We start from the raw sequence: 27,365 nt of genomic DNA, 5'->3' as shown, positions 1-27,365 counted from the left end.
TTACGGTCAACTTTGCACATCGACGTTCTTCAGTTACAGTTCCATCAAGGGCTATCAAGGGTTGCTAAGAATCTCAATCGAACGTACATGAGAGCCCAATTCCCTTCTTTGTCCTTCATGTCAACCTCACACATATCCACAACCTCATCTATGATGGCGGCGGCCTCCTGGTCACTGAATTCCTTCAGGAACGTCTGACGCGCGAACAGCTGCAGCCATCCGCGGAGTCCGCCGTCTAGCAATGGTGTCAGCCTTGGAACCAAACTAATGGTATTGACGCGGAAACCCGCGCTTTGCAATAGCTACACAGCCAGAAAAAAAATGTGAGCAGTTGACAGTCATTTTAACACATGACAGACCCCTTGATATTCTTCAATTGTCGGAAAGTACCAGGGATCCATTTTATCGGGCTCGTAACCGCGTCTTTTGACTGCCCGGTGAAGGCCGATCCGAACGCCTGCATTTGTCGTCATTAAAGATGCACCTATTCAATAGCGCAGATTTACCGATACAATTCATGAAACCACCCATCTCACATACAAAACGCCCACCGACCTTAAGCAGCCGCTTTGCTCCATCCAGAACTCCCCGCGGATTCTGTTTACACCAATGTAGTACAGCATTGCTGAAGACAGCATCGAAAGAGTTCTCCAACACGAGAGCAGGTATTTGAATGTTTTGAAGGTCAGACGCGTATGCGTGCCTAACCCCGTTCACCAGGGCTCTGGAAATCTGACAAAGACATCGGTTAGACGCAAGCAACTCACTTCATATAAACCCATGTGATCTTACCATGTCATTGTTATAGTCAATACCAACAGTGAATCCGCTCGCACCAACAGCTTCTTGGATCCGCAAGGTCAGTTCCCCGGTCCCACATCCAAAGTCAACGATTCGTTCGCCAATGGAAGGTTTCAGAAGGGATAAAATGGGTGCAGTGTACTCAGTAGAATACACAAATGCTGCTGTCTGGTTGTAGTTCGATGCGGAGTAGTCTGATGTCGACGAATGGTCCCGAGAAGCCATGCCTTCGAGCAGCTGCAGAACTGTAATAATTTTCTGCTGAATAGACCTTGAACAATTCGTGTTTGTGTTATGTATGTACCATGTATGGGGAAGTTTCGGCATTACACTGATCGGCCGAAGTCGGATCCCAGGAATACCTGTATAGAATTAGATACGTGGTTATCGGCGATACCTCATGCTTCAGACGTTGGGCCACTACCTTATGTTAGTCAACTTAGCTACTGTAGCGTTTACAAATTGCATGGTAGTCAGTACCAGTGAACTCGGCCGAGATCAGACTGACGGCCGAACAGAGAAATCGGATGGCCGACCTGCCTGGAACCAACGAGTACCCTGGTTGAAGGGAAGTCTACTAGCTTCTCTACGGCACATGGCATAGTCTGGAAACCAACACGAAACACCGATCGATAAAAGCAGATTTAATGGTACACAGTAAATCGGCGATGAGTGTGTCCGATATTTTTCCTTTGAGCTGCTTCCGATTGATGTATTCCACGTTGAGTAGATGATCTTCCACCATCATACTAAGATTGTCTATAAACCAGCGAAGTGAGTTATGACTGGCAATCATACGAACCGTACGTTTTCGCAATACGGCACCGCGGGGTCGGGGACCTGAGACATAGCTTGTGGTCCATGCGCACCTTCGATTGTTTGGGATAGATATGCAGCTCGGGCTCGGTCTGGCACCTAGCTGAAGTGCATAAATCTTGAACCATCCACGTATCAGCCTTCGCTCAAGAATCGATGAGGCTTCAAGCAAGTATATGCCTGTGCTTCGCCGGAGTATTCGCCATGTGGAGATTTGACACGCCAACAAGTCTTCGCGACAGAATGAAAATGAGCCACGGCGCATCGGATGGTATCTTCGTCGGGTAGAACTAAGCATGGCAAAATTGTGGCGGATCCTGGAGCCTGAAGTTGATGCTATCGATGATTTTTGGGTACACCGGTGACCGAGTTGTGCAACTTGAGTTTCAGCGTCACTAAAAGTTCCGCGGTACGTAAATATGATAAAGAAGAAACTGGAGTCACTGGCTGAGTTTGTCTTCAGCTTACAATTCTACACCATGACACTTCGGCTTTGGCTTCATGATTCATTTACTATTCATTCATACCATGCGGTCGCAACACGAAATCTGCACCATCGAAGTAATCTCAACAAGAAGCATGGGCAGCAAATGTGGTCCTTGCCGCGGATCGAACGAAACTTCTTATGATAGTGTGTCACCGTGACGGGAATTGGCTGGAAGATAAGTCAAGATATAAGTTAGCTATACGAATTCATGCAGACCTTTTTCGGTATACATGTTGCAGTTGTCGATCTTCTGTGTGGCGTTTTCAGGTACCAATATAACGTAGGTTCCCGGCGAACAATATCATGATATCGGGACCGAGAGCCTATTGACCATCCTGAGCATGCAGAAATTTCATGTCCAGTGGCTTCAAGTTGAGGTAATTCTAATTTATCTCTGCCTAGTTGTGGCAACCATACGTATAGAGTCTCGTATGTCAATTCAGTTTATATTTACTATTACTCACCTGTTCTGCAGGAAAACAAGGCTGACCGCCGATGTCAATTGTGTTGCAAATTGCCAAGAGTTTATTGATTAAATTTCTCTCACCACTGGTCACTTCCGAGCTATAGCTACAGCGAACCACCGGTCCTGTTGTGTTTAGACCTCACTGCTGACTTAAGTAGTAGGTACGCAGGAATTTTTAGCACTCGTTGGTCAGAATCACACTCTGCCCCATCAAGGATAAGTGGATTCACTGTGGTTTTCTACCGCTACCAGCGTAATGCACCTTTAACTCTTTTATTTGCGTTAAGATGCTTCGCACTCGCTGTACGTGATCCTAAATTGTGGTGCCGTTTATTATTCACTGGATATGAATCTAGTCATCATGAGCGTATACAACAGCTGTAACCCGCTGTCGTATTGACACCCCAACGACACGAAGATACATTTCCTCGGAGGATATCACAGTTGAGACAACCAGGCACAGCGAACGTCCTACCTTATTTCGCAACTACAAGTGTCATTGCAGATGCTTGTGGCAGGATCTATCACAGCTCCTGCTTATGGGTACAGATCATATATGGTACAATGAGACTATTACAAGGTTTCAGTCATTGAAAATACGTGGTGTTATGTAATGCGTTGTCCTACGGTGAGACAGGACGTTACCAACTTGCTTCTTGCCCAACGTGATAGCCTTCAAACAACGGTGGGAGAGGTTTGGGTGGCGGGACTAGGCTGTGTGTCAGGTCCGGCCGCGCCAGTACCGGTAGCATGTGCGGTAATGCCCGCAGACGAACTGGCAGCTGGGTGTTGGTCGGCCATACGACGAGCCTCCTCATGAATGTCGCGAACTTGCTTTGAAGTATTAGTATAAAAGTCGAGGACAGACTTTCCGAAGGGAGATGAGATCGCCTTTGAGTAGTACTGTGATAGCGCGGGTTAAAATCATTCGAATAAAAGATTGTTCTGCTAACCTCGTGGGCAACCTTAGAATAACCTTTCTGTTCGTCGATGGTCTTCGCCCTGGTATGGGCACCCTTCAGCGTTGATTGCACTTTGCCGGACACCGTTTGGTCAGAGCCGAGAGCTTTCTGTCCAACTGTTGTATCGAGGCCGCGCATATAATCTAAAAACCGTTTGGAAATCCCCTGCTTGTCTAACAAGGAAGATGCGTGAGCTGACATTAGATATGGCACATGAATTAGCTAACTGTCAATTTCGATGGCGCGCTGCAAGATGTGGTCAGAAAGTTTGTAGCCCTTTGCCAGATATTCGGCGGCAACTATACTTAGATGTCAGCATGCTAGTTCACAACAAAGGGGGCATACGTACTTCCAGCTCTAGGCTTGTCTGACTGTTCGAAAGGTGAGCTTGAGCGTTGCGATTGCTCCTGATGATTGTGGTGTTCCACGTCGGAGGTGATGTGAAGTTGTTCACCTTCTAGAGTACCGCCATTGAGCTAGAGACGGGGTGTTGGGTTACTCGGATTTAAATTTCTAGTGGGTTGTCCTACCATGAGCGCTGTACCGGCAGACGAAGGTTTCTCAAAGGTGACAACTGCGGATTGTCTCGAATCTTCCTCGGGTTTGAGATCAATTGACTTGATACTGGATCAATGTCAATCAAGAAAATAGGATGATAAAGTCATACGAAACCCACTGGCCGCAGAAACTGAGAGCACACTTAAATTATGAACTGGCAAGGGTAGAATGAGGTGTTATATTACCTGAAAAATTCATGAAGCTTCTCCTGAGTAGTGCTTGAGGAAATATTTGAGACCTGAAAAAAGCTGAAGTCAGGGAAAGAGACCACATACGCCAATAGTTAAATTTACTGTGACTGCAGACATGGTTGATGTGGTTGTAGATAGACTGGGATGAGTCGCAGTAGCCAAGATAGCTGATTAGATCCTAGGTTGACATCATCGGTCTACTGCGTGTGAATATAATACTATACTTGGATATGAATGCCCCATCACACCACGCCTGAGCACACCGGTTACAGGAAACGCTCGTTTTTGACCATCCGCAAGGTTAATTGAGATCAAGATGACAGACATGGACATTGACACTCCTGCGCCCTCCAAAAAAGAAGCAAAGGATGACGGGAAGCAACGATTCGAGGTAAAGAAGGTATGGTCTTGTCTGTCTCATACTCTCGTTCCCTCCATTGATAAGTCGCTTAGTGGAATGCTGTATCTCTTTGGGCATGGGGTGGGCTGCCTATCCCTAAAATTGATTGAAGCACTCAAAATTTCCCTGTGACAGATATTGTTGTCGACAACTGCGCTATATGCAGAAATCATATCATGGATCTTTGTGCGTCTACTTGTTTGCATCTCATCCCAACGTCACTCGAAATACGCTGTCATTTAGGCATTGACTGTCAAGCAAATCAGGTATCAGCATCTACAGACGAATGTAATGCTGCATGGGGGATTTGTAACGTGAGTTTATCGCTACTGAGTGACTCGTTCAGATCTCAACACCGCCACTCCTTTCATAGCACGCATTCCATTTCCACTGTATCTCACGCTGGCTCAAGACGCGCAATGTATGTCCACTTGATAATCGTGAATGGGAGCTCCAGAAGTGCGTTTCTTCTTCTTTCTGGTTCAGTTTTGCTCATGTATGAATAACAGATACGGACGGTGATTGTGGCATGTCCAACCCCTTTACACCCATGACTTGTTCCATTACTGTAAGATGTCGTTATTCATCCACTGTATCAATCATAGGAGTACTTTCATGTTGCATTGCACCAATCTCTTGGATGAACAAACATTGTCGAAGATTTCTGAAGGGCAATAACGTGAATCGGAGACACCAACTAGTGTTCTCGTCATCATGCCTCCGACAGTTCAGGCAGCATGTGAACCGAGAGGGACCGCCATGCATGGAAACATATAGCTAAATCATTCTTATCGCACCATCACCTCGCACAGCTTACCGACCTGATACATGACTTCAGTTCCCTCTGTTCGTGCCAGCTAATGTCATTAGAAAAGGTAAGCCCTCTTTACTACTTAATGGTTGCGTGATGCAGATACATAGTGCTGACGTCTGCGCAGGCACTGGAGTGCAATCCCCTTTACGCTCTCCTAAGCAACGTGTACTGATACTATCAGAAAAATAGAGTCAAGGCACCTGATTAACCTTCCTGTCGAGCTCAACCGAGCAAGTGATTTATTCTCAGACTTATCGGTGTATACATGCGTACGCCTACCAAAACGCCAGCTACGCCGTTTGGAACGTGCCACAACATTCTCTCCATCGACGGCACTCCCACATCTACTAAGTCGGCATTCGTATCCTTCAAGTCCCACTAGCCAGTCTCCTCCCGCGTTGCGTTCTCAGTGATATTATCTGGAAGATATTTCAGGAGATGGAGTCCCTGTGTTAATATTGTAGGACCTTTTTTCTCTGCACGGTCAACCCTCCTCAAGGACCGCAAGGTGAATGCTCGAAAAAGGGGCCACTCATTTCGTGTCGTCTGAGGTCTCAGCTCTTAGGCTCACGCAAGTTTTCGCTGGATTTCTGATGTTATGAGGCTATATGAACCCTCCAGCTCAAAATATCGTCAACCACCGTAAGTGTATTGTCGGCAACTCACCGAGATAACAACTCGTGTAGCATAGTACAGGTTTCATTATCAAGTCTCATAACGACCCCTCTATGCTACCAAGATGCTTAGCTTGATCCCAACGTTAGTATCGCAAAGGCTGGATGGAACGTTTCTGGTCTGCCGCGGTGGCACGTGTCTGAACTGATCAAGTCCCTTTCAATTAATCGCAAGCACTGTTGCTGAAAAATTGTGACTATTTGGGAGATCTAAGATAGCTGCTACAACAATGTCTGGCAGCCAACAGCTACTGCTAGTAGCTTTTCTTTCTTACCCATGATTGCTCGACATTATCACGGAGTGCACCGGAAGAGATGGATGGCTGGCTGGCTGGCCGATTTTAGAGAACCATTACGCTGTCCAAACTCGGGGAGCACTGCTTCAGTCTACCTCATCTAAACACATACCTGGTACACGCAGATATTACCCAACAGACAACCGCCGTAGGCTTCCTGAACACCATGAATCACAATTCACCAACGCTAATGCAATTCAACTGGAAAGCTACAATTGTAGTGTAAAATAAAACAGACGATATCTAAATTCAACCTAGAAGCTACCGACGTGACTGTTAAGATATTCGTTACCGAGAAGATGGTTTATCTTCAAACTTCAAAAGATCATACAGAGACTGAATTTGATCCACCTATTGAGCAGTTAGCAAAGCTGATATTTAGTTGACTTTGATTTACAACCTTGCGCTCAATCAAATCAATGATATCTCGAAGATGATCAGCCACAATACGCCGTCTCGCTGCTTGTACCATCGAGTCCATACCCTTGTATTCGTCTGCCAGCTCGCTATAAATCCTATATAAATTATGAGTGCGTGGACAATAGATGTCGCGGTAAATTCCAAACCCTTTGTGATGTGTAAACTCTTCCTCAAGTTCTCGTAATACCCTGGCAAGCACAGTCTGTGATGGTAATTTGTCGCCCTGGAAGATGGCTTCATACGAATCGACACCATCGGGTTCAAAGGCATCGGCTCGGGGTTCGAGAAGATCGTTTTTGACTTGTGCGTTAGGGCCCTGATCATTCAAAGGTGGGGCCCGTCTATGACTTGGGCGTGTGGCCTTCATGTTGGCATGAATACCAGTGCGCGCCGAACGGTGATTACACCGGGTACATGTTCCAGAGTTGTGTTTTGGTGCAGAGAAGAATAAGTTTTCAAGGCGACCTGAACGAATACGAGGGAAGGGGGCAGCTTCATCATCCTTCAAGGTCTCCCTCCCAGTCGCAGGCCGCTTCCCGTCTTCGGATTCAGTAACCCGAGCCTGTGTCATGTCACCTGGACGCGAGCCATTGCGCAACAACAGGGAAGCACTTCCAGAAGAGGATCCCTCCGACCGTTGTTCCTCAAGGTCTTCTGATATCTGAGTTAATGGGGCAACATCACCATCCCCCGAAGGCTCCCTTCGAGTAGCGTGACGTCTGCTGTCTTCGGAGTCAGTGAGCCGAGTCATGTCACCTGGGTGGGAGCGCGAGCTGTGTCGTGACGACAGGGATGGGCTTCCGCAAGAAGATCGCTCGGATCGTCGTTCCTCCAGGTCTTCCGATATCCGCGTTAGTTCGTCCACGTCAACGAACCTTCTTGTTGACTGGAAATCAGCACGAGTCGTCACCGGGTCTGGATCCTGATGTGACTGGTCTGGCACAGAGACCTCGTCTTCCTCTTCCACGAGTTGTGAATGCTGCTCCCTCGCCATTCTTCTTTCATTAAGGCCCTCTTCTACCACATTCCTGAGTACCTCAATCTCACCCGCAAGCCTTTCAACCTCGAGCCGAAGGGCGCCGATTTCATCTGTTTTCTCGGCAAGCATCTTGGCATCGTCCTCCCTGAGCCTCTTAAGGTCCTCCAGGAGCTGCTGCTGTGCTGTTAAGTCTGTAGTGACACGGGTGAGATGTGAGCGGAGGGTAGATATCAGGGATTCGAGTGCTGTATGAGCGGGTCAAACGAGACTCATCGGAAAGATGGGTTATAACCAACCTTTCTTTTCCTCCACGACCTCAAAATACTTTGACTGTTCTTCCTCTCTCTCTCGTCGTTCCTCTTTGCCCCTTTTCCATGATGGCTCGCCCGCGTCTTGCTCTATGATTCTCGAACGTTCTCGGGCGACATCACGTTTGCACTGTTGGAGCTCATACTCGAGTTCCCGGACACGGCGGCGTGCGATGCCGTTTTCCGTCTCGAGATGAGCGAGCTTTGCATGAAGGGCGTTAAGTGACGCTATGAGACGGGCTGTACAGGAGTTGAGATTCTTGAAACAATTTGAAAAGAATTACTGACATTCAACCTCTTTCGATGAACCAGCGGTCTTGATACCATAGCGTTCAAGGTTGGCCTTCGCAGGAGAAACAACTGCACTTGTAAGGCCAGTCAGGTCTGGGAGATTTACTCGTCCTCTACTGGCTTTCTTGAATGACCGACTTGTTTGGGCGATTTCTACATTAACATCAACGGCACTGTGATCGACGATGTCGTGAAGGGGTTGTTTCAATGCGTCGTGGTGCTTCATAGAGGCACGACGAGAACCCGCAGGCACCGCACGAGGGGTAGTAGTAGTCTGTGATTGGTTCTGGAATAATACAGCGTCCTCGGCCTGAGCTTCGTGCACATCCTTCGCAAGGCCCCTCGCCATACGAGTAAATTTGGAGCTAGATGCAGAGGGAGTGGGCGGCTGAACATTTACCTGCGGCTGGGATACATGCCGCCGCACGGGTGTCGCATCTATGTCGAAAGATACAGAATGAGAGACCTTGCGTGCCTTGGGAGTTGTTGCTTTTCGGGAATAGGATGGAATATGTTGGAAATCCGGTGCATCATGTACATACGAATGGGCGCGAGAAGGAGACTGTTGCGAGGTAGTACTTCTTTGTAAATTGCGCGGCCGTCGCGGAGAGAAGCCGACACGTTGCAAATTGTCGGAGAGTTTGCGGCGGGAGATGTTGAGCGAGCGGTCTGCTTCTGACTCAGCCGGCTCAGGTTCGAGAGGCGGAGAACGGAGCCTTGCGGCAAGTGTCGCAGGGTGAGAGACCTGAGACAGATCATACTCGCCTGATGCATCGAGGGCCTCGCGAGAGCACGGCTGGAGGGCATGTTAGTGGATGTAGGAGAAACGAGCCTGATGAATCGCACCGTCTGTCTGGACTTAGAATGAGGCTCCAAGATGCTGATGCGGCTATCCATACCAGCAATGATATCTTGCAGCGGGCGATCTGGGTCGTACTCAGCACCACTGAGACTGACTTCCCTTCGTTGACCACGCCCACCGAGCCCCGCACCGATTGTGACAGCACTGGCGTGATGGCCAATTGTGGAAATGGTCTCACCGGCATAAGGATTGACGCCCTCATCTTCATGAGTGGACCACGCGTGCAAGCCACTGGGAGCATCATAGTCAAAGTGCTGACTGGGCTGTTCGAATGATGCAAAGCCTAGGGAATGGTTAGAATTATGCCTCGGATATTCAACGCTGTCGTCGTCTCCTTGTGAAGATGAGAGATGCAGTGATAAATCAGTGTTTTGTATCTGCTGTTCGAGCTGAATGCGATGCTGTTCAAGCTCGTCACCAGGAATAGAAAATTCGAAGGTGGTTGATGGACGTCGCGCCATCGAGTTCGCAGCCCAGGTTGTATAGAAATAAGAAACAAAAATGAGATTAAAGATGAAAAGCTATATGAAGGATGAGATTGAAGAAAGTCACGGTCGAACTCAATGTCGGTCCACACCAAATCCACACAAAAAACAACACGACGCGCCAGTCACGTGAGCGAGCATAACTTCGCATGACATGGTCTGGCACAATTTTTAGTGGTACCCGATGGAAACACAAACCCATAAACCTCATCGTCCGGCCCAGTCTGGCTCGAAGGCTGGAAAGACAGGCAAAGGAAAACAAAAAACGGGTTTCAATGAGAAGGTGCTATCTGCGAATCGCTCTCTAGCATTTCCTTGTTGACACACTCTTAGGCATTTGCACCAAAATCTGGGCGACGTGCCGATCGTCAGGCCCGGAGAAACGTCGAGCGCGATGAAGCTCGTCTTCATGTTCCTCTTGTAAACCGAACACCTGATGATGAACCCCCACCAGTCATCATCGCAATCGTCGGGCCTCCAGGCGTAGGCAAGACCACTCTACTCAAAAGCCTCGTCAGGAGATACGCGAAGCAGACATTGTCCGAAGCCAAGGGTCCGATCACTGTGGTTGCTGGAAAGAAGAGGAGACTCACATTTATCGAGTGCAACAGCGACCTCAATTCTATGATCGACATCGGCAAGGTCGCAGACCTTGTCCTCCTGATGATTGACGGCTCTTACGGCTTTGAAATGGTGCGCTTGTTCTTGCTGAAACTTTTATCTCATAACTATCTTTAATCTATGGCAGGAAACGTTTGAATTTCTCAACATCCTTCAGGCTCATGGTTTTCCAAAAGTCATCGGCATCCTTACTCATCTCGACCTCATTAAAAAGCAAGCCACCCTCAGGGCTACCAAAAAGTTACTCAAAAGACGCTTCTGGAATGAGATATACCAAGGCGCAAAGCTTTTCTATCTCTCTGGTGTCCTCAACGGTCGTTATCCCGATACCGAGATCCTCAATCTTTCCCGTTTCATCAGCGTCATGAAGTTCCGACCTCTGATCTTCAGGAATACTCACCCGTACCTCCTTGCGGACAGAATAGAAGACTTGACGCCGCGCGAGGAAATAAGGACCTCAAAAGGTCGGTGCGACCGCACTGTGACCCTATATGGTTACTTGCGAGGGACAAATTTGCGGCAAAACACCAAGGTACATATTCCTGGTGTAGGCGACATGGATATCAAAACAGTGACGAAGCTCGGCGACCCATGTCCCTTGCCAGATGCAGATTCTGAGAAGCGAAGAAAGTTGAGCGAAAAGAAGAAACTTCTTGTGCATGCACCCATGAGCGATGTTGGTGGTGTTATGTACGACAAGGATGCTGTGTGGATTAATGTCCCCGGTAACTTTACAAGAGGAGCCACTGATGGTGAGCAGAATTATCGTTGCTTGTTTGCATGTTGTTGACTCTTATGAGCAGTTCCTCATGGCGAGGGTGAACGAATGGTCATTGACCTACAAGATGTGGATGAGACGCTCGAAGAGACAGTAGGCCCGGAGCAACATACGCCTTTTCGGCTCTTCGTCAAACCCATTGACCATTGGTGCCCGACATCATGATAGAGAAAATAGCTACTCCTATGACGATGACGATGATGATGATGACGACGACGACGACGACGACGAGGAAGAGGAAGTTTCAGAAGCTGACAGTGAGTTTCGGGCGGGAGATCAGGTATTCTCGGAAGATGAACAGGACGATCAAGGGAGTGGCGAAGATGACGAGCAGCCTCGCACCGGTCCTTCAAATACAGGCCGTCACGCAGTACGCACGATCGTGCGCCCCACACGTGGTTTTTTCAGCAAGGAGAAAGAGGGAGGAGATGTCGCTTTCGCTGACTCTGACTCCGAACTTGGGTTGTCTGACGATGAAGGCCGTGACAGAGCAGGTGAAATCATGTATGCTGACGATGAAAAGGAGATTTTGAGCGATGGCGAGGAAGAGTTTGATGAAGATAGCGAAGATGAAGTACCAGCGTGGAAATCTGGACTGGCTGCGAAAGCAAGCGCCGCATTCGAGGAGCTCAACCGTCGCAGGTGGCATAAAGACTGGGTTGCAATGATTTATTCCAGTTCGCTCAGTCCGGCACAGATTGCCAATAGCGCCGACACAACTGAGGTCAAACAGGATGAAATAGATGATGACTTCTTCCGGGTGAATAGCTCCGGTGCTGTGAATCAAGATGATTTGGACATGACAAAAGAGGTGCTGTCTCCTGTTGCGCTGAAGGAGTGGGAAGATGAGGGAGTTTTAGATTCTCTAAAGACGCTATTCATCACAGGGGATCATGACGGCGGTGTGGCAGACCATGAAACGAATGCCCACGAAAATCCGGAAGGCGGCGACTTCGTCGACCTGGAAGCTAGGAAAGCCCAGCCTGCTCCCGCTGAATTCGAGGGCATTGACACCGGGACTCGTGCCCTTGTCGAGGGTTATCGGCCTGGGACATATGTGCGCATAGAACTCGTTTCGGTCCCTTGCGAATTCATTCAACACTTCGACTCACGCTACCCTATCATCGTCGGTGGACTGCTAGCTGCAGAGGAGCACATGGGATACCTCCAAGTTCGCATTAAGCGCCACCGCTGGTTTGCACGCACATTGAAGACGAATGACCCGCTTATATTCTCCCTCGGCTGGAGGCGCTTCCAGAGTGTCCCCATATATTCACTTGACGACCACTCCATCAGGATGCGCATGTTGAAATATACGCCAGAGCACATGCATTGCTACGCGTCATTCTATGGCCCAGTTGCGCTCCCGAACACGGGTTTTTGTGCATTCAATGCGCTCTCAGGGGAGACTGTTGCATTCAGAGTGAGCGCGACTGGCGTAGTCCTGGACATTGGCCGGTCGACAAAAATCGTGAAGAAGTTGAAGCTTACGGGTGTGCCATTCAAGATTTTCAAGAATACAGCATTCATCAGGGACATGTTCACCAGTGCTCTGGAGGTGGCGAAGTTTGAAGGTGCAAGCATCCGAACGGTGTCTGGCATCAGGGGTCAGGTAAAGAAAGCGCTGAGCAAGCCGGAGGGTGCCTTCCGTGCAACATTTGAAGACAAAGTGCTGATGAGCGGTAAGTGGACTCCGCTTGGATTGAACTCACTCTGAATTGCAGACCCAGATATTATATTTCTAAGAGCATGGTATTCGATCCAGCCTCGCAGATTCTACAACCCAGTCACATCTCTCCTTCTGTCCGACAAGTCACGCTGGTTTGGCATGCGCTTAACAGGTCAGATTAGAAGAGATGAAGGACTGAAAACTCCACTGGCCGTCAACTCCACCTACAAGCCGATAGGACGCCCCTCCCGACGATTCAATACGCTCAAAGTCCCGAAAAAGCTACAAGCTGCTCTTCCGTACGCCTCGAAACCCAGACTTATGAAGCCTCAGAGCAAGCAGACCTACATGCAAAAGCGTGCTGTCGTACTAGAGCCTGAGGAGAAGAAAACAATTGCACTACTTCAACAGATTCGAGCACTGCGCAAGGATCAAGTAGCGCGCCGTCGTGAAAAGCAACAAGAGCGCAAGGAGACACATCGCAAGAAGGTTCAAAAGGACGAGGCTAAGGATGCTGAAAAGGAGAAGGAGAAGAAGAAGGTGTATATGAGAGCTGCAGGGATGAAAAGCAAGAGAGAAGCCGATATCGAGGAAGGGGGATCGAGGAAACGGAGGAAGACTTGAGCCCGAGTGACCTACAATGCACAGTATTAGTAGTTATTCTGCTTATATTCCATTATTTTGAGCTGTGACGTGACCGAAAACACGTCACACACGAAGTCACTGGTCAGTCTTCCGGAAGGCCACTGCTAGTGCACGAGGCTCTGCTCCTGTTCGCGGCTGTCTTTTAATCAGCCCGTTCATCATGAACGGCCATCATTGGCAGCAGCAAGCTGGTCACGACGCCCGCAGTCAGCTCTCGCCAGATCCTGTAGCACATGGCCATGCTCCCAACTCGACCTACGAAGCTCACAGGCTCTTTGCCGCGTACCCGACGGCTTCTGCGACGCCTTCGACGCACGGTTAGATTTTTATACGTTTTGACACGTCAAACGCGTTTAACAATTCATCTAGTGGCAAGACACATGAATCATTTATCTGTGTCCGCATCCAACCCCACCTACTTGCAACGGACCTATCTCGAATATAACTCTGGGTCTCAACACCAACCAGCTCCTGCCCCTTCCCCGCTCTCAGAGTACTCTCATGAGCTCTCCTACCTTTCGGCTACTTCAATGCCCACAGGTGATTCGCGTTACTGGCACAATACAAGGGACGACTCCGTGAGGTTATTGTCCCAAGGCGGCTCGTACGTTAAAATGTTGCAATCGGGGTGACGCCTCAATAGTAATATCTCTAGACACAGATTCGCTTCTTCTCAGTTTGCATCTCCGTGGCTACAATCTCAGCCTCAGTCAACGTACCATCCTCTTCCGTTTACTCAGTCGTTGATTCAACGCATGAACCCTCCTGCCGCATACCCTACCCCACCTCCGCCTGGCATTCGAAGCACGTCGTCTTCTCTTGCATTCGCATTAGGACATCCACTCACGTATCCTAACCAACCCAAACCACCCACCGAACACGTTCATCGGCGTAAAGAGCCTGTTGCAGCATTTAATAATTTTATTGCTCAGAAGAATCGAGACATAGAGATGAAACCAGCTGAACGTGACATGAAAGGAGACGAACCACAACATTCTACCCAACCTCTATCTCAGCCTGTGGCCCCTCGGTCTGTGCAATCCAACTCCCATTTAATCGTACAGTCAGCCCTTCGATCCCCGCCAATTCACGTTCCCCCGAGCACCGCTGCATCCACACAGCTAACCCCGCGCTCTACTGCTCACCTTCCTCGCCTTCCCATCCCGTTGGCACCTGCAGAAAACAGCGTAACTCCACAGAAGCGAAAACATGCTGGTGAAGACAAAGGTTCTCCGCTGAAGCGCGTACACACTGTACCGCCAGAACGTCAGGAAGAGTTGAACATTCAATTTCACTCCTTACAAACTAGTACTCCCTCATCGAGAACTACACCGCGTCAGGTAATGGCGTATGTAGAAGTACCTCCTTTACCAAGCGTATGGAGGACTCCTTCTAAGAAGTGGCCTCTGCCAACGTCCATGTCAACCCCTGCGGATAATTTTGATGCATCGGGGTCTGAAGAGGATGATGCCCGATACAAGTTTGGTATCCACGCCAGTGCGAAGTTGTCTGCTCGCCGTACAGGTGATAGAGATGAACGAGGTAGGAAATCTTTCATTGATGTTTCATCAATTATTCATCTTCCCTTCAGCACCTCTCGAAAAGCTTTCCGCGCTTATTGAGGACATATTCGAAGCTGAAGACTCGCTCGCCGTGGACATCGACGTGTCGGAGCTTCCGAAAGACTTTTTTTCTGCACTCACCATAGATTGCTCCCAACCACACTTGCAAGCCAATGTGATCAAGAAACTGACGAAACATCTCAGTCAGCTCGCTCGACCTACAAAACGGTCTAGACGGTCTGCCCGCGATAGCATAGACACCTCGAGAGCGAGGAAGGCGCTAGGCGACATTGACAACACTATCCTTGCAAGACTACTAAAAATTCTGGAACGCAGTATCAAAGCTGGAGAAGCTCTTGATCCCTTGCGTGCCTCTGCACATGTCCCTCAAGCAGATAAAAATCCATCGCCACGAAAACTGAAGAAGAGTCCAAGAGCGCAAAGAGTGGTCCATCAAGATCGGGATGCCACAGGTCCTGCATCACTGAACGTTCCAGAGGAAGATATACACGAGTTAGAGGTAGACAGTGCTGACATGCCTCAAGAGCTGACAGAAGCGCATCTCCACGATTTGTCAAAACAACTAGAAGTTGCGCGCGATAGTATCTTCGCGGTGGAATGTTGTGTTGCGTTATTAAGCGGAGAAGGCCTGACTAAACAGGTTTGCCTTTCTGGTCAATTTTCAAGGCTGATCTAATTTCTTGACAATTTCTCCTCACTGTCAACTTCGCAATACAGCTTTACTCCGAGGAGCTCATAACTGCTTGTCTGAGTACAGTCAAGAACCAGCTAACGATGATTCTATTCCCATTTGTCGAGGCTGCAGGCGTCGGTGGATCGTCATCACCACAACTGCAATGCATTCACAGCAACACTCATGCACATTCTGGTGATCTTCGAAGGTTGCTCAGCGAACTTTTCCAGGCGGTCTCGGCTGTACTTCCGCGCATCAACGTGTTATTTTCTGGTGAAAACATTGTGATGTCAGACTCAATCATCATTCAGACTGTGTATATCGCAATCGGGCCGTTCTTTGTAGTGGAATCAGGCGAAGGAGATGTCAAGAGTAAGAAAGATAATGTTGTATTGAATACACTTGGCAATAGCGCTATGAGAGGTCTTCGGTTGGACGCACTCTCAGTCATTCGAAGTGTACGTTGGTCTTTCGTGTTTTAAACCACCACTCATTGTTCGCCTAGATCTTTGCCAATCATGAGGAACAACGATCGTGGATCATAGAAGAAATTCTGTCGTCACTCATCAAGCTCTCTAACAGTCATAAGAAGGCTGGACAGTTCCGGTCAGTGAGACTTGTAGATGTTACCTGCGAGAAACGTTGACATGTCATGTTCAGCTTACGCGATGGTCGTTCAATTCGAACAGTCTCCGCACTTCTGTTCCAGCTCGTACAAACGTCTGCCCATGATGTCCGTGTTGCAGCGCGCAAGATTGCCAAACGTCGCCAGAGTCGCCAAGCTCTTCGTCGACAGGATAGCGTGACCAACGAGAAGTCGGCTGAACCTTTCATGGACGAATTAGACGCGGAGGTTAGTACTAATATTAGCAGTATGTCATACCTAACCGCCCGTGTAGGAGATACAGCTTTATATCACGGGGTTAGAGTCCGCAATGAATGCTGCAAAAACAATAGTCGTGTATTTGACACAGAGGTAAGCAAAATGTTGTTGATTCCAGTGTTGATAAAATCATGTCGCTAGATCTGGAAAAGGGAAATTGACCAAGAATTCCAACGAAGCCGAATACCGAACCATTTTTGACAACCTTATTTCCGACCTTCTTGTTGTCTTGTATTGGCCAGAATGGCCAGCTGCAAGTTTCCTACTCAGCATTATTTGTAAATTCATGGTGAGTTTTGTACCCTTGACTGTAAAATCCTCTTAAATGTTGTTACAGGTTTCTTCTCTAGACGACGTGAAAACGAGTACTCAAACGGATACAAACGCCGCAAGAAGCATTGCGCTCGATCACCTCGGTGTCATTGCCGCACGGATACGCTCAAGCTCTTTGAAGGTAAAGGTACACGACCATGACAAGCACGGTCTCCACTCTCTTGATGAGGTCCGTATTTAATCCGAGTCTTATCAACAACCATCTCCTCATATTTTGCAGGTCATTTCTTCCGGCGAAGTCAAACACTTGGACATGCTCATATCTCGACACCAGTCAATATTTTCGCATCTTTATAAAAGAGCTTCTGAAGATCAGGCGTATGACGTGAGTGACTTCAGTTCTACAATTACATTCCTACTGACACACAAAAGAGTGCCAATGATCTGACGGCAGCTACTTGGGGCCAAGAATTGGCAGTTGCACTCAAACAACTTAGCAGCTTAGTGCAGGAGGGGGGCGATAGTCTACAGTCCAAGCTTTACGCTAAGCTGAAGTCCGCCCTCAGAGAGGTTTGGAAGGATATGTCAAATGATGTTTTTGATGTCGGGTAAGTTTTTATCCTACCTTGCCGCTGAGTCACTCGAGTTAATACATTCTGGCAGCTCGCAGGAGGAAGCAAATAAGGTTGATCGTTACGCCGAAGAGATTGGAACTATTCAGACACTAAGGAATTCCTTCGGGCCAATTCTTAATGTCGTCCTGCTTGCACTTGATGCTCCCGCTGTTTTCATGCGTACAAAAGCATTACGAGCACTCGGGCAAATTGTAAACAGTGATTCCAGCATATTGGCAGCAGTGCGTGAACAAGTTCGTCGAGTCGGCACTTACTGACAAGCTACAAGCCAAATGTCCGTCGAGCGATCGAAAGTCATTTGCTTGACAGTTCCCCGGCTGTGCGTGACGCCGCTGTAGAACTAATTGGGAAGTACATGATAGAATCGCCGGAGGTTGTTGGGGACTATTACATGAAAATTGCCGACCGTATCGCAGTAAGAGTATTCTATCGGTTGGAGGTTCATTTAGCTGACTCTTTCAGGATACGGGACTTGGAGTTCGGAAACGTGTGATCAAACTCCTCAAACAATGTTACGCCAGCACAGAGGATCTTTATCGACGCATAGATATCGCGACAAAGTTAGTCCTCCGCATGTTGGATGAGGATGATACAGTGAAGGATTTGGCGATCAAGACAGTTGAGGAATTGTGGTTCCAGGCGGCATCACAGAGTGGAGTCCCTAAAACCCGGCCATCTGGTCCCAGCCAAGACAAGGGACCACTTCTCTCCAAGGTCTCAGTTATCATGGGCGTATCAGCCAACTTTAAAGATCGGCAATCCCCATTGGAGGATATGCTACATAAAGTGATATCCAGTCAAGAAGCTGCTAGCGCATCGTATTTGCGAGGAAATTACTCTGAAATTTGCGAAGTCCTCATTGATGGACTGGTAGATGCCTCGGACTTGCCGGGATTCGTAAGTGCAGGTAGCTCATCGTATCAATATTGTTGACATATTCTTTTGGCAGACCGTGCACAACTGTGTCAGGACTATATATCTATTCACTACAGCATATCCCTCTGTCCTCTCAGGAGCAAATGCGTCTACTTTGCTCCCGTATCTTAAGAACCCTTCCTCGGTAAGAGTCCACCATCATAAGCACACAAAATCTAAATAAGCATCAGTCCGAAGAGCTTGCTGTTTCCGATTATTTGCTCAAGATTTTCCGTATATCAATACCCCACATGCCTAAGACCGCAGTAAAGTTTGGTCAGGAACTACAGCTTGTGTTGCAGCCGATGATTGTTAAACCATCCCACATTGGCGGAGTCGTAGTAAGTTGTCTGGTCATTGGTGTTGATTATTTACCTAGTCATACCATAGAGCCTGCAAGAAAGTGTAGCTTGCATGTGCGGAGCAGTGCAGCACCTTACGCACGATTTTAACCGTCTGGTTGCTCTAGTCAGGTCTTGCAATGGTACGGAGACTTTGATTTTGGACAAATTCATGCTCACGTCATGCTCTAGCTCGATTGCAACAGGCCATTGCTCGCCCATCCTCTTACCAAATGACAGCGGTTGAAAACAGGACATTATCCATTCTCATATTTATTGTCGCTTTACTTGGTGAACACTGCGACTTTGATCGCCTCCGCGATGACCATCCAGGTAAAGCTGCTGCAGATGTCCACGCTTTCAGTAGTCTAACATTGATTCAAGATTTCGTTTTAGAATTGAACTCTGTATCTCCCGTACCGTGTTTTAGTTTTGTTATCTAGGTTATAGAATTCATCGTCATTCCTTTCAGGGACCCATCGTGGAGCACATTTACAAGAGTTTACTAGAGTTATACGAGAAATACAACGATGTTGGTCTGAAGGGACGTATCCTTCAGTGTCTCGGTAAGCCTCATCACTGTCTCTGGTTCGTGGCCTTCTCACCTTCATGAAGGTTTCCTGTTCCGTGCACAACCAACATTAATGACGCTGGGGCGGTCCGCTTCCATCATGGATGACATTTTTCACTCCTCTGATCTTGAAAGCCGCGGGCGACTGTTGCGCATCATGCACGACTTCTTAGTGTCCGAATCTATGAAGCACCATGAGGAGCAGAAAGGTCAGGGCCGTATTTTGTGTCCTTGCACTGTGCTTATTGTTCGCAGGAGGCACCAAAGGCAAGCATGGCGGGGTAGTGGATATGGCGGAATTGGTGGGGAATACAGATGGTTTTGCTGACTCCGGGTAGGTCAAACAATTGTTCTCGCAAGGATCTACTAATAAAGATACAGTGTCAGCTCAGCCGTTGTTCAACGATACATATCTTCAATCTTGGATGCGGCCCTGTCTCAAAATTCTCAGATCCAGAATGTTGCCGTTGACATTGTCAGCTTCACCATCAAACAGGGTCTCGCCCATCCGTTGCAAGTGCGTGTTTTGGTCTTCTTACAATTGTTCATTGACCAGTTTCGATAGTCCTTCCCTGTCATAGTTGCATTGGAAACTAGTCCAAATGCCGCCATCAGTTCACGGGCCAATGCGCTCCACGCGATACTCTGGAGTAAACACGCGTCTTTGTTGAATGCTCGATATATCATTAGTGCAAGACAGTCGTTCGACTACCAGAAAAAGATCTCCATAGATGCTGTCAAAGGTTTGACATCTTACTTTACTGTTTACTGTGACATGTCTTGAAAGTTAGTGTAGGTTACCGAACGCAAACAGAGCCAACGGCATTGCTTCAGAGATGGTATTCTCTCGTGCGGGAGAAAAGAGCCTCTCGTCAAGACTTCCTGAGGGCTCTCCTAAAATCTTTGATATCAACCCTTCTTTGAAATCATCTCAGGTAATGTACTGTCTTACCTTGTTTCATAATGCTCACGGGAATTCAGGATGATGTTGACTTTGCAAGATACATGGCAGAGAATTTTGCCTCTCTTGACTACAGAACACAAGAGGAAGTCATTACTGTTATTAAACACTTGACTTCCGTATTATCAACCGCCGGCATGCAAATGATCGACCTTCTCTCGCCTTCTCACCTCCTAGCGCAGCTGCACGATACTCGACCCCTCTATAATACACCTCACCACCCACCACTGTCTGACTTTCCTACGCATTCAATTGATCAGGAAACTCCAGTTGCTCCATCTTCCTCCGCGCTACCTGAGGTGTCCCACATCGATGTTGCTGTCATGAGAAGCTCAATAACCATCGGGATTGTCATGCTTCTTAAGACCCATCTTAAGTCTCTTTATGGGCTTTCAGAAGAGTGGGTCTTTTGCATAGGGGTCCATCTATCTTTACTAACCTTTCTTTTCCCCTCAGGAAATGTTCTAAATTTGTGCTCGGCAAGAAGAGCGCTATCGGTGACAAACCTGCTATCAGACGTCACCAACTTCCAATTACGTGGACCCGCCTCCCTTATACCACTACTTCTCTTGCCCAGGAGCACGACCTGACGGCTCACAGGCTGACGGTGCGTCTTCTTTCACTTGTCCCCCTCGTAAGGCTGACAGTCATGTAGTTCATTGAAGTTTGGAACGAAGATGGTGTCACTGCGGAACCTGAAGATGACGATGCATAGATGTGCTTTAACTGTTCACAGATTTTTTTCCCACTCGCTATCAACTTATTTTAAATATCATCGTACACATCCCCACTTGTAATGTAACATAACAATGTCACAAGATGACCTTTAATTAATCGATATATTCTGGTGAACTAACCCAAGAGCTTTACCGTGGAACCGTCTACAAAGAGTACAGGACCCTTGGGCATCTCACCAATAAGTTTTTTAATTGTGTCATCTAGGTCTGGTTCATCTTCAAACTTCCATGGCAATTGTCCACCATACGACTGTGGGAGATCCCTCTCGTCGATTAGCAATCTCAATGTACGGCCCGGATCTTTGCCCAAAATGTGAATTTTGTTGCGAGTGCCTTCGTCGAACCAGGTCTGTGGGGGAAGTCAGCATTAAAAGAACACAAGCATACATACTTGTGAAAGACCTTGATCCAGTTCCATATTGTAGGAAAGAAAGATGGTGAGTTCACGATGGCAATTGTACTGAGGGTCTCTGGATAATTTGCTGTAGCCATCGTAGAGGCCACCTGAAGATGGCTTCGTAGAGACCACATGGCAGACAAGGATACTTGCTCCAAATCGATTATAGTGGTCACTGATGATACTGGTGTTGGTGCAGCAAGATGGGAGCACAACGGCAGTACAAAGCGCGTCATCGACTCGTAAAGCGCAATGCTGTGCAGCTTCAACCAACGACGTATCATGATTTAAATGCGTACTGACATTCGCTGGTATCGGCGCTCTGAAGGCACAGACTCGAGTTCCTTCCGAAGCGGCGCATCTAAGGAAGCAAGACGGTATACATAGACCGGCAGGCCAGTCTGTGGACTAGCATGTTACCATCGGATTGCCGATGACCGAAGTAAATTCTATCTGCTGACCTTGTCGCGACGACCTGTCCATCGAGGGTAGAACCTCCTGGCTGATTCCATCTCGTTAGTCTCAAAGGTACGAAACAGCTCGTCGACATTATGATGTTTGCGCCAGGCTTCTGTGTCAGAAAACTGCTTTTGTGCTTTGTCTACATCGTACCGCCGAGCTCGTAGGAAACGCCTGAGAAAACGTAAGCGTGAATCAAACCCGATGAAACCGCGCATTCAAAGGCTGGAACACACAGCAAAGTTATGTCATCGTGAGATGCAGCTGTGTCATCGGAGGCAGGCTGGTACAATCCTTCGTTTCGGAGCTTTGCCTTGAACGCCTCAAGTGATTGTCCTCGATCGTCGCTCAAAGGTGTTGATATTATAGCTGCCACGGATTCTTTGGGGGTACTGTGTGGCAGTATATCTTGCATACTGTGCCCTATCAGAGTTGAATCGACAGTCGAAAGATTAAGAAGGGTTAATTGAAGTTGCAACGTTGAAGGACTAACTACTGAATTCAAGGCGAATTTCGATCCAAAGTTGCTGAAAGTGGATATGTAACCTCCGTCAAAAGCCGTGACTACTGTCAAGGCAACATGTCACTACCTCCCCTTCATTCTTTTACCTTCTCTCTTATTCCTTAGATTACTTAAGACTCGTACTCTACAGTATATAAGCCGGGCTTGATCTACTGTTAGAGTAGTTGATCCTTCCCCCCTGAAAATATACGCTTAGTTCGGCCAGTTTCCTCTGTTCGATTCCTAAGGGCCTGGACAGCTGCCGTTTGTTTCTCAGTTTGTTTCTCAGTTTGTTTCTGTATGTGGCGTGGCACTTGTGACATAACAGTGACCAACAGTGACCTTTGTGTGACGGTCTCAAATGCCCACTCATACCTCCCTTTACCACTGCTATGGCAAAGAAAAAGACTACTGTACCTTCAGCAAACAATGCCGGGACTTTAGCAGTTGCTCGCTGGACTGTTGAAGAGACATCCCGCCTTCTCGAATACCTCATAGCTCACTGTGCTGAAGGTAGAGATGGGACAGGATTCAAACAGTCTACTTTTACTGGCGCATCAACTCATTTGCAGGAGCCACCAGATGGCGTTTCGAAGGAAAACCATGTAGGGGGATCTGGCAGGGACTGGCAATCATGCAAGAACAAGTGGTTAAATGTATGTTCTCTGCTCATGCTAGATTATATTCTGATTGTAATTTGCACAGTGCAAAAAAAAATATGCCGCTATTATCGATATCAAATCTCAATCAGGCTTTTCATGGGATGATGAACTTGGTGCGAATATTGGTCCTGCTGACGCCGCTCGTTGGATGGCATTTGCAAAGGTGTGCTTCAGTTATGATATGAGAGGGGTACTGATATGATTATGAGTTTGCAGACACGTCCTGATACCAAACCGTTTCGCAACAAGGGCTGGGAACACTTCCACGAGATGGATGAACTCATGTGCACACAATGCCCTCGCGGTACCAACGCCTTCCATGCTGGACATGAGACGTTCGAGTCTGAACAAGCACCCCCTGACGATGACCAGGCCCATGGAAACGATACTCAACCTGTTGTGGAAGATGAGGTAGAGCGGTTAGTTGATGAGTATGTCAAGGACCAGGAGCGAGTAGCAGGAATGGTCAGTGACAAAGGGAAAACAGTTGCCGAGAGAGAGGTAGTGGCTGAGGACGACGACGAAGACGATATTATTCCTTGGGAGGTGACTCCTGTCAGAACCACGGTCAAGCGCAAGTTTGTATCTACCTGGTCTTCAACACCCTCCCTCACTGCCTCTGGATCTGGTACTACAAGCTCTGGTCTACCATTGAAACGCCGTCAGTTTAGCGGATCAGCAGGGGCACTCTACGCAATCAATGACCAATTTTCAGCATTCAGCGACATCTTCCGAGCCTCGTCGCAATCACACACTTCAAGCCCATCTATTATACTGTCACCTCAGCGCAAACAGGTGGCCATGCGACGCGCACAGGAGCTAGAAAAGCATCTTGACAATGATAGTATGGCAGCGCTCATTGAAGCATTTCAGATGGACGTCAGCGCTGCTGATGCATATATGGTCATGACAGATGACAGTCCAAGGAAGTCTTTTGTTGATAGAAAAATCAAACATATTAACCGGCAGGTTCTGTAGATTCAAATACTAGTATTGTAGGTCTCTATTCACGTATTCTGACGAGCGCAACAAATCCTATGGTAGTCCTCCCACATGGTGACTGCGATATGATCTCTGTCTTCAGTTGCCTGCTGCCTCTCTTCACGGTCAGCTGGTCCCTCTGCAAGGTCGCCTCTAGACTCGCCTGGATCGCAGTCAACAATGTCTTCATCGGCAAATTCTTCTATTTCTGTCGGATCGTGAATGCGAATAAAATTATGGATCGCACATAGGGCTGGGGGGATGCGAGCTTGCATCAACATACTATACTCTGGTGGGTGTACCAGTATCATGAACCGCCTCTTGAGCACCCTGAATATTCTCTCAATAGCATTACGAGCTTGAGCATGCCGGAGATTATAAATTTCTTTTGACGTTTTTGGCCTGTCACAGCATTGAGAAGACACTACAGTGAGTCGTATATCACTCACTGAACTGCAGCTCGCCCCCATTCAGCCAGATGATACCGAACACCTCGGTACAGGACAAGGAGTGAGTCGCATATCCCAAACCCAGCATCTGCGAGATAATATCTCCCTTCTGGAATATATAGGTCTGTGAGCCGGGCATTATTGTAGAGTGTCGAGTCTGATGTTGATCCATCCCAACCACTGAGGACATACTGGAACTGGAGATCGAAGGAACAGCAAGCGAGACAATTTTGGCTGACACCACCTTTGCGGTTTCGTGATAGTTGCCGTTCTGCTGCAGACGGGCAGCATGCAATGTGGGTACCATCAATTGCCCCAAGTGCACCTGAAAAGTATGGGAAGAATTTAGAATTTTCCAATATTTCCTTTGGTATGGGTGCATTGTCGTGCGGAAGGGATACAAATTTGTTGTAGAATGGAGCCGAAGATATGGCAAGTAGGACTTTCTTGAAATATCTGATAAGGCCTGTGTGAGGCTACTGGTAGTACAAATATCTTTGCAAGGTGAACATACTTTTGTATTGTCGTGTGAGAGTGCTGGAAGCGTTCTGCAACATGACGGCTCGATAACCCAGTCACACAGGTGTAGAGAAATATAGCAATCTGTTCATCAAGTGAAATATACTTTGAATCACAAAGTCCACAAGCCCAAAGTTCCTGTACAAGTGCATGAAATACGACCTTTCTCATCCCAAGCTCATTTTTGATCCGGTTGGGATGTCCGTTGACAAGCTCTTGCACCCATGCATGCCCAGAGAGGATCGAGGTATGGTAAGGCTCTTTATTGAGAAATGGGGTCATGTAAACAATTATAGCACCTATTATGAGCTGGATAACCATTGCTGCTGCCATTCGGAGGACATAGAACCGGTGAATTTGCTCTCTTGCTGCCAGTGGAGGCGGCATTGAGTCCTTAGTATGTGTGACTAAACCCTATGTCACTGCTGTTTGTATATATTGTGGTAAATGAAACTAACTGAGAAACAAACTGAGAAACAAACGGCAGCTGTCCAGGCCCTAAAGTATATTCAATGTCAACTTTCCTTTCGTGTGAACGTTCTACGAACGCCACAGGATACCATTATGTAAGTCCGTTTAACTGGAGACAGTTGCGTAACCCTACATAATGGAAATCGTTCATCGTTCATTTACGTTCATATGCCCTGAGGATTGTCGCAGTCCATACAGCATTGAAATATTGAACCCAGCGCCCATATACATACTCGAGCTTGATCAAGTACCAGTAGTTTCTTACCGCCATCACAAAGCCACGTCCGAATTGTCAGTACCTACATGTACGACAGTGCATGCTAGTGTAACAATCAGCTTGTCAGAGCTTTCCACATGTCTCCCAAAGCCTCTTTAGAAGCATTTTCTCGTTCTTGTCCATGAATAGCATAATCGTGCCAAACCGCTGGACTTTTGATAACGATACCAAATATTCACGTACATCATCAGGAGCCGCGATTTGTAGATCTATAACTCGTTGAAAATGCTGAAGTATTGATGAGAGTAAAACTGGCTCCAGCGACGCCTGGAACATATTAGGAAGGGACGATGGTGATATTCCCTGAACAATGCCGGTCAGCAACGTGGCGAAGAGTGGTCGAATCACATACAGAGACGATGTTCCAACGATCTTCGTCTTTCATGTGCGACTCCCACATCTTTGTGAAGTTAAAGAGAGTCATAGGAGCTTGTGGGACAGTGCTGTCGACCATGGCTTGAAGCGAGGTTGTCACTGGGGCTGCGCCAGATTTTCCATCGTTCCTAGCAAACAGTGTATGGTTGCCAGACGGTCGGAATATCCCCCCACCAATGCGTGACGGCTTTGTAGTGTTCCGTAACTGCTTCGTGTCTTTGAAACTTTCTGTCCTTGCTGAAGTAGTTTGCCTCGGTGGAGGCGGGCTAGTGCTCTGATCTGGTTTGACACTTGACGAACTGGGTTCGTTACTCCGAGGTAACGCCCGGGAGGAAATTGGCTGCAGCAACCCATTGTCTTCGAGGCCTTTAGGCTGCCTTTCAGCGTCTTCTACTGCTAGCTCTGCGCCATAATGATGCGACGTTCTAGACAAATCCTCAACTACCTCTATCGGAACGCGCCTCCGTTTTATCGCCGGGGCAACCCCTGACGGTATAGTTATTGGACGAAAGGTGTTCTGTAGGTCAAAGGTCGCTTTCAACAATCACAGCTTGTAACATTTGCAGTACCCACTGTAGTGTCACACTTCTGCTGGTGAATTAGTTTATCGACTTCTATAAGCTCCTGCTTCACCGATTGATTGGAGGGCTCTAATTCGGATGCCCTGATGAAATCTATGAGATAAATGTTGAGATTCTTCATCATTTCTCCGTGGAAGATATTTCACTCCCCTGCACGGGCTTTATCCAAACAACCGAGACCCATCCGAGCCTGACCTCTCCGAAATAGAGCTTTTACATTGTTGGGGCTCAACTTCAAAACGGTCGCACAATCTCGTTCTGCATCCTCGTTCCTACAAACCCAGAAGTTGGTTAACCGGTGGCAGACTCGTCAAAGACATATAACAGAATAAACGTACTTGCCTAGCTTTAAGTACGCTGCTGCGCGGTTGAGAGGAAATGTCGAATCATCAGTATTCTCAAGAATTGCGGATGTATAATGACCGATCGCGGCTGGGTAATCACCCGACTTGAAGGCTGCATTGCCCTGTAAAGCGGAAGCCGTAAGAAGATGACACCTAAGCTCGCCTAAAGCGAGCAATGTTGACGATAACTCACCTGATCTTTCGCTATTTTCGCTTTATCTGATGCCATCATAGGATTTAGCGTCAAAGGTGC

The 27,365-nt window shown here is 47.7% G+C and overlaps 8 protein-coding genes across 8 annotated transcripts; 3 read left to right on the top strand and 5 right to left on the bottom strand.

Annotated features, from left to right (window-relative positions):
• Positions 1-44: 44 nt before the first annotated feature.
• BJ212DRAFT_1263871 (S-adenosyl-L-methionine-dependent methyltransferase) lies at positions 45-1,026 on the bottom strand (the record flags this gene model as incomplete). Its single annotated transcript, XM_041330378.1, has 4 exons — positions 45-302; positions 360-457; positions 507-732; positions 793-1,026. 4 exons carry the CDS (start codon positions 1,024-1,026, stop codon positions 45-47), a joined length of 816 nt encoding a protein of 271 aa, XP_041197022.1.
• A 2,219-nt stretch (positions 1,027-3,245) lies between these two features.
• BJ212DRAFT_1477041 (uncharacterized protein) lies at positions 3,246-4,398 on the bottom strand (the record flags this gene model as incomplete). Its single annotated transcript, XM_041339482.1, has 8 exons — positions 3,246-3,473; positions 3,524-3,705; positions 3,760-3,831; positions 3,882-4,008; positions 4,063-4,156; positions 4,209-4,220; positions 4,276-4,328; positions 4,384-4,398. The coding sequence occupies 8 exons, from the start codon at positions 4,396-4,398 to the stop codon at positions 3,246-3,248; spliced, it is 783 nt and encodes a 260-aa protein (XP_041197021.1).
• Positions 4,399-4,551: 153 nt separating this feature from the next.
• On the top strand, positions 4,552-5,418 carry BJ212DRAFT_1329145 (RING/U-box). The gene is made up of 6 exons (XM_041334687.1): positions 4,552-4,681; positions 4,735-4,762; positions 4,817-4,867; positions 4,925-4,995; positions 5,055-5,140; positions 5,191-5,418. The coding sequence occupies exons 1-6, from the start codon at positions 4,598-4,600 to the stop codon at positions 5,201-5,203; spliced, it is 333 nt and encodes a 110-aa protein (XP_041197020.1). The 5' UTR covers positions 4,552-4,597; the 3' UTR covers positions 5,204-5,418.
• Positions 5,419-6,445: 1,027 nt separating this feature from the next.
• BJ212DRAFT_815756 (uncharacterized protein) lies at positions 6,446-9,885 on the bottom strand. The gene is made up of 4 exons (XM_041344130.1): positions 9,310-9,885; positions 8,461-9,259; positions 8,161-8,412; positions 6,446-8,109 (listed from the first exon to the last, which is right to left on the bottom strand). Exons 1-4 carry the CDS (start codon positions 9,784-9,786, stop codon positions 6,791-6,793), a joined length of 2,847 nt encoding a protein of 948 aa, XP_041197019.1. The 5' UTR covers positions 9,787-9,885; the 3' UTR covers positions 6,446-6,790.
• Positions 9,886-9,957: 72 nt separating this feature from the next.
• Positions 9,958-13,619, top strand: BJ212DRAFT_1329141 (uncharacterized protein). Its single transcript, XM_041334686.1, has 6 exons — positions 9,958-10,093; positions 10,144-10,503; positions 10,559-11,183; positions 11,235-11,278; positions 11,307-12,891; positions 12,940-13,619. The coding sequence occupies exons 1-6, from the start codon at positions 9,995-9,997 to the stop codon at positions 13,500-13,502; spliced, it is 3,276 nt and encodes a 1,091-aa protein (XP_041197018.1). The 5' UTR covers positions 9,958-9,994; the 3' UTR covers positions 13,503-13,619.
• BJ212DRAFT_1329138 (uncharacterized protein) lies at positions 13,620-21,202 on the top strand. The gene is made up of 30 exons (XM_041334685.1): positions 13,620-13,840; positions 13,893-14,127; positions 14,179-15,065; positions 15,115-15,746; positions 15,824-16,237; positions 16,285-16,385; positions 16,440-16,632; positions 16,679-16,755; positions 16,804-16,951; positions 17,000-17,164; positions 17,216-17,320; positions 17,368-17,543; positions 17,599-17,791; positions 17,839-17,985; positions 18,033-18,467; positions 18,520-18,630; positions 18,677-18,826; positions 18,876-18,969; positions 19,019-19,159; positions 19,211-19,242; positions 19,299-19,392; positions 19,442-19,606; positions 19,653-19,731; positions 19,779-19,914; positions 19,963-20,140; positions 20,194-20,246; positions 20,285-20,332; positions 20,379-20,758; positions 20,815-20,965; positions 21,014-21,202. Exons 1-30 carry the CDS (start codon positions 13,684-13,686, stop codon positions 21,071-21,073), a joined length of 5,937 nt encoding a protein of 1,978 aa, XP_041197017.1. The 5' UTR covers positions 13,620-13,683; the 3' UTR covers positions 21,074-21,202.
• Positions 21,203-22,558, bottom strand: BJ212DRAFT_1329126 (CRAL/TRIO domain-containing protein). Its single transcript, XM_041334684.1, has 5 exons — positions 22,188-22,558; positions 21,954-22,125; positions 21,796-21,893; positions 21,498-21,747; positions 21,203-21,444 (listed from the first exon to the last, which is right to left on the bottom strand). The coding sequence occupies exons 1-5, from the start codon at positions 22,364-22,366 to the stop codon at positions 21,211-21,213; spliced, it is 933 nt and encodes a 310-aa protein (XP_041197016.1). The 5' UTR covers positions 22,367-22,558; the 3' UTR covers positions 21,203-21,210.
• Positions 22,559-25,875: 3,317 nt separating this feature from the next.
• Positions 25,876-27,341, bottom strand: BJ212DRAFT_1477033 (uncharacterized protein; the record flags this gene model as incomplete). The annotated part of the gene is made up of 6 exons (XM_041339481.1): positions 25,876-26,115; positions 26,165-26,704; positions 26,761-26,851; positions 26,915-27,040; positions 27,107-27,234; positions 27,306-27,341. The coding sequence occupies 6 exons, from the start codon at positions 27,339-27,341 to the stop codon at positions 25,876-25,878; spliced, it is 1,161 nt and encodes a 386-aa protein (XP_041197015.1).
• Between the last annotated feature and the right edge of the window lie 24 nt (positions 27,342-27,365).

The sequence above is a fragment of the Suillus subaureus genome (assembly GCF_016647635.1).
Source record: "Suillus subaureus strain MN1 chromosome Unknown BJ212scaffold_5, whole genome shotgun sequence".
Lineage (NCBI taxonomy): Eukaryota > Fungi > Basidiomycota > Agaricomycetes > Boletales > Suillaceae > Suillus > Suillus subaureus.
This window is presented reverse-complemented; position numbering and strand designations above follow the sequence as displayed.

What these genes read in the sequence shown, in the direction of transcription:
- BJ212DRAFT_1329145 (XM_041334687.1), top strand. Translation starts at nt 4,598, where the DNA reads ATGACAGACATGGACATTGACACTCCTGCGCCCTCCAAAAAAGAAGCA. An exon ending in AAATCATATCATGGATCTTT is followed by an intron (nt 4,868 to 4,924) that starts GTGCGTCTACTT and finishes GCTGTCATTTAG; the next exon opens with GCATTGACTGTCAAGCAAAT. An exon ending in CTGCATGGGGGATTTGTAAC is followed by an intron (nt 4,996 to 5,054) that starts GTGAGTTTATCG and finishes CTCCTTTCATAG; the next exon opens with CACGCATTCCATTTCCACTG.
- BJ212DRAFT_815756 (XM_041344130.1), bottom strand. Translation starts at nt 9,786, where the DNA reads ATGGCGCGACGTCCATCAACCACCTTCGAATTTTCTATTCCTGGTGAC. An exon ending in ATTCTAAGTCCAGACAGACG is followed by an intron (nt 9,260 to 9,309) that starts GTGCGATTCATC and finishes CATGCCCTCCAG; the next exon opens with CCGTGCTCTCGCGAGGCCCT. An exon ending in GGTCGTGGAGGAAAAGAAAG is followed by an intron (nt 8,110 to 8,160) that starts GTTGGTTATAAC and finishes CCGCTCATACAG; the next exon opens with CACTCGAATCCCTGATATCT.
- BJ212DRAFT_1329141 (XM_041334686.1), top strand. Translation starts at nt 9,995, where the DNA reads ATGGAAACACAAACCCATAAACCTCATCGTCCGGCCCAGTCTGGCTCG. An exon ending in TACAAGAGGAGCCACTGATG is followed by an intron (nt 11,184 to 11,234) that starts GTGAGCAGAATT and finishes TCTTATGAGCAG; the next exon opens with TTCCTCATGGCGAGGGTGAA. An exon ending in AGACAAAGTGCTGATGAGCG is followed by an intron (nt 12,892 to 12,939) that starts GTAAGTGGACTC and finishes TTGCAGACCCAG; the next exon opens with ATATTATATTTCTAAGAGCA.
- BJ212DRAFT_1329138 (XM_041334685.1), top strand. Translation starts at nt 13,684, where the DNA reads ATGAACGGCCATCATTGGCAGCAGCAAGCTGGTCACGACGCCCGCAGT. An exon ending in TCTAGTCAGGTCTTGCAATG is followed by an intron (nt 18,970 to 19,018) that starts GTACGGAGACTT and finishes GTCATGCTCTAG; the next exon opens with CTCGATTGCAACAGGCCATT. An exon ending in GATGGTTTTGCTGACTCCGG is followed by an intron (nt 19,732 to 19,778) that starts GTAGGTCAAACA and finishes ATAAAGATACAG; the next exon opens with TGTCAGCTCAGCCGTTGTTC.
- BJ212DRAFT_1329126 (XM_041334684.1), bottom strand. Translation starts at nt 22,366, where the DNA reads ATGCAAGATATACTGCCACACAGTACCCCCAAAGAATCCGTGGCAGCT. An exon ending in CACGATGACATAACTTTGCT is followed by an intron (nt 22,126 to 22,187) that starts GTGTGTTCCAGC and finishes ACGTTTTCTCAG; the next exon opens with GCGTTTCCTACGAGCTCGGC. An exon ending in CAATATGGAACTGGATCAAG is followed by an intron (nt 21,445 to 21,497) that starts GTCTTTCACAAG and finishes CTTCCCCCACAG; the next exon opens with ACCTGGTTCGACGAAGGCAC.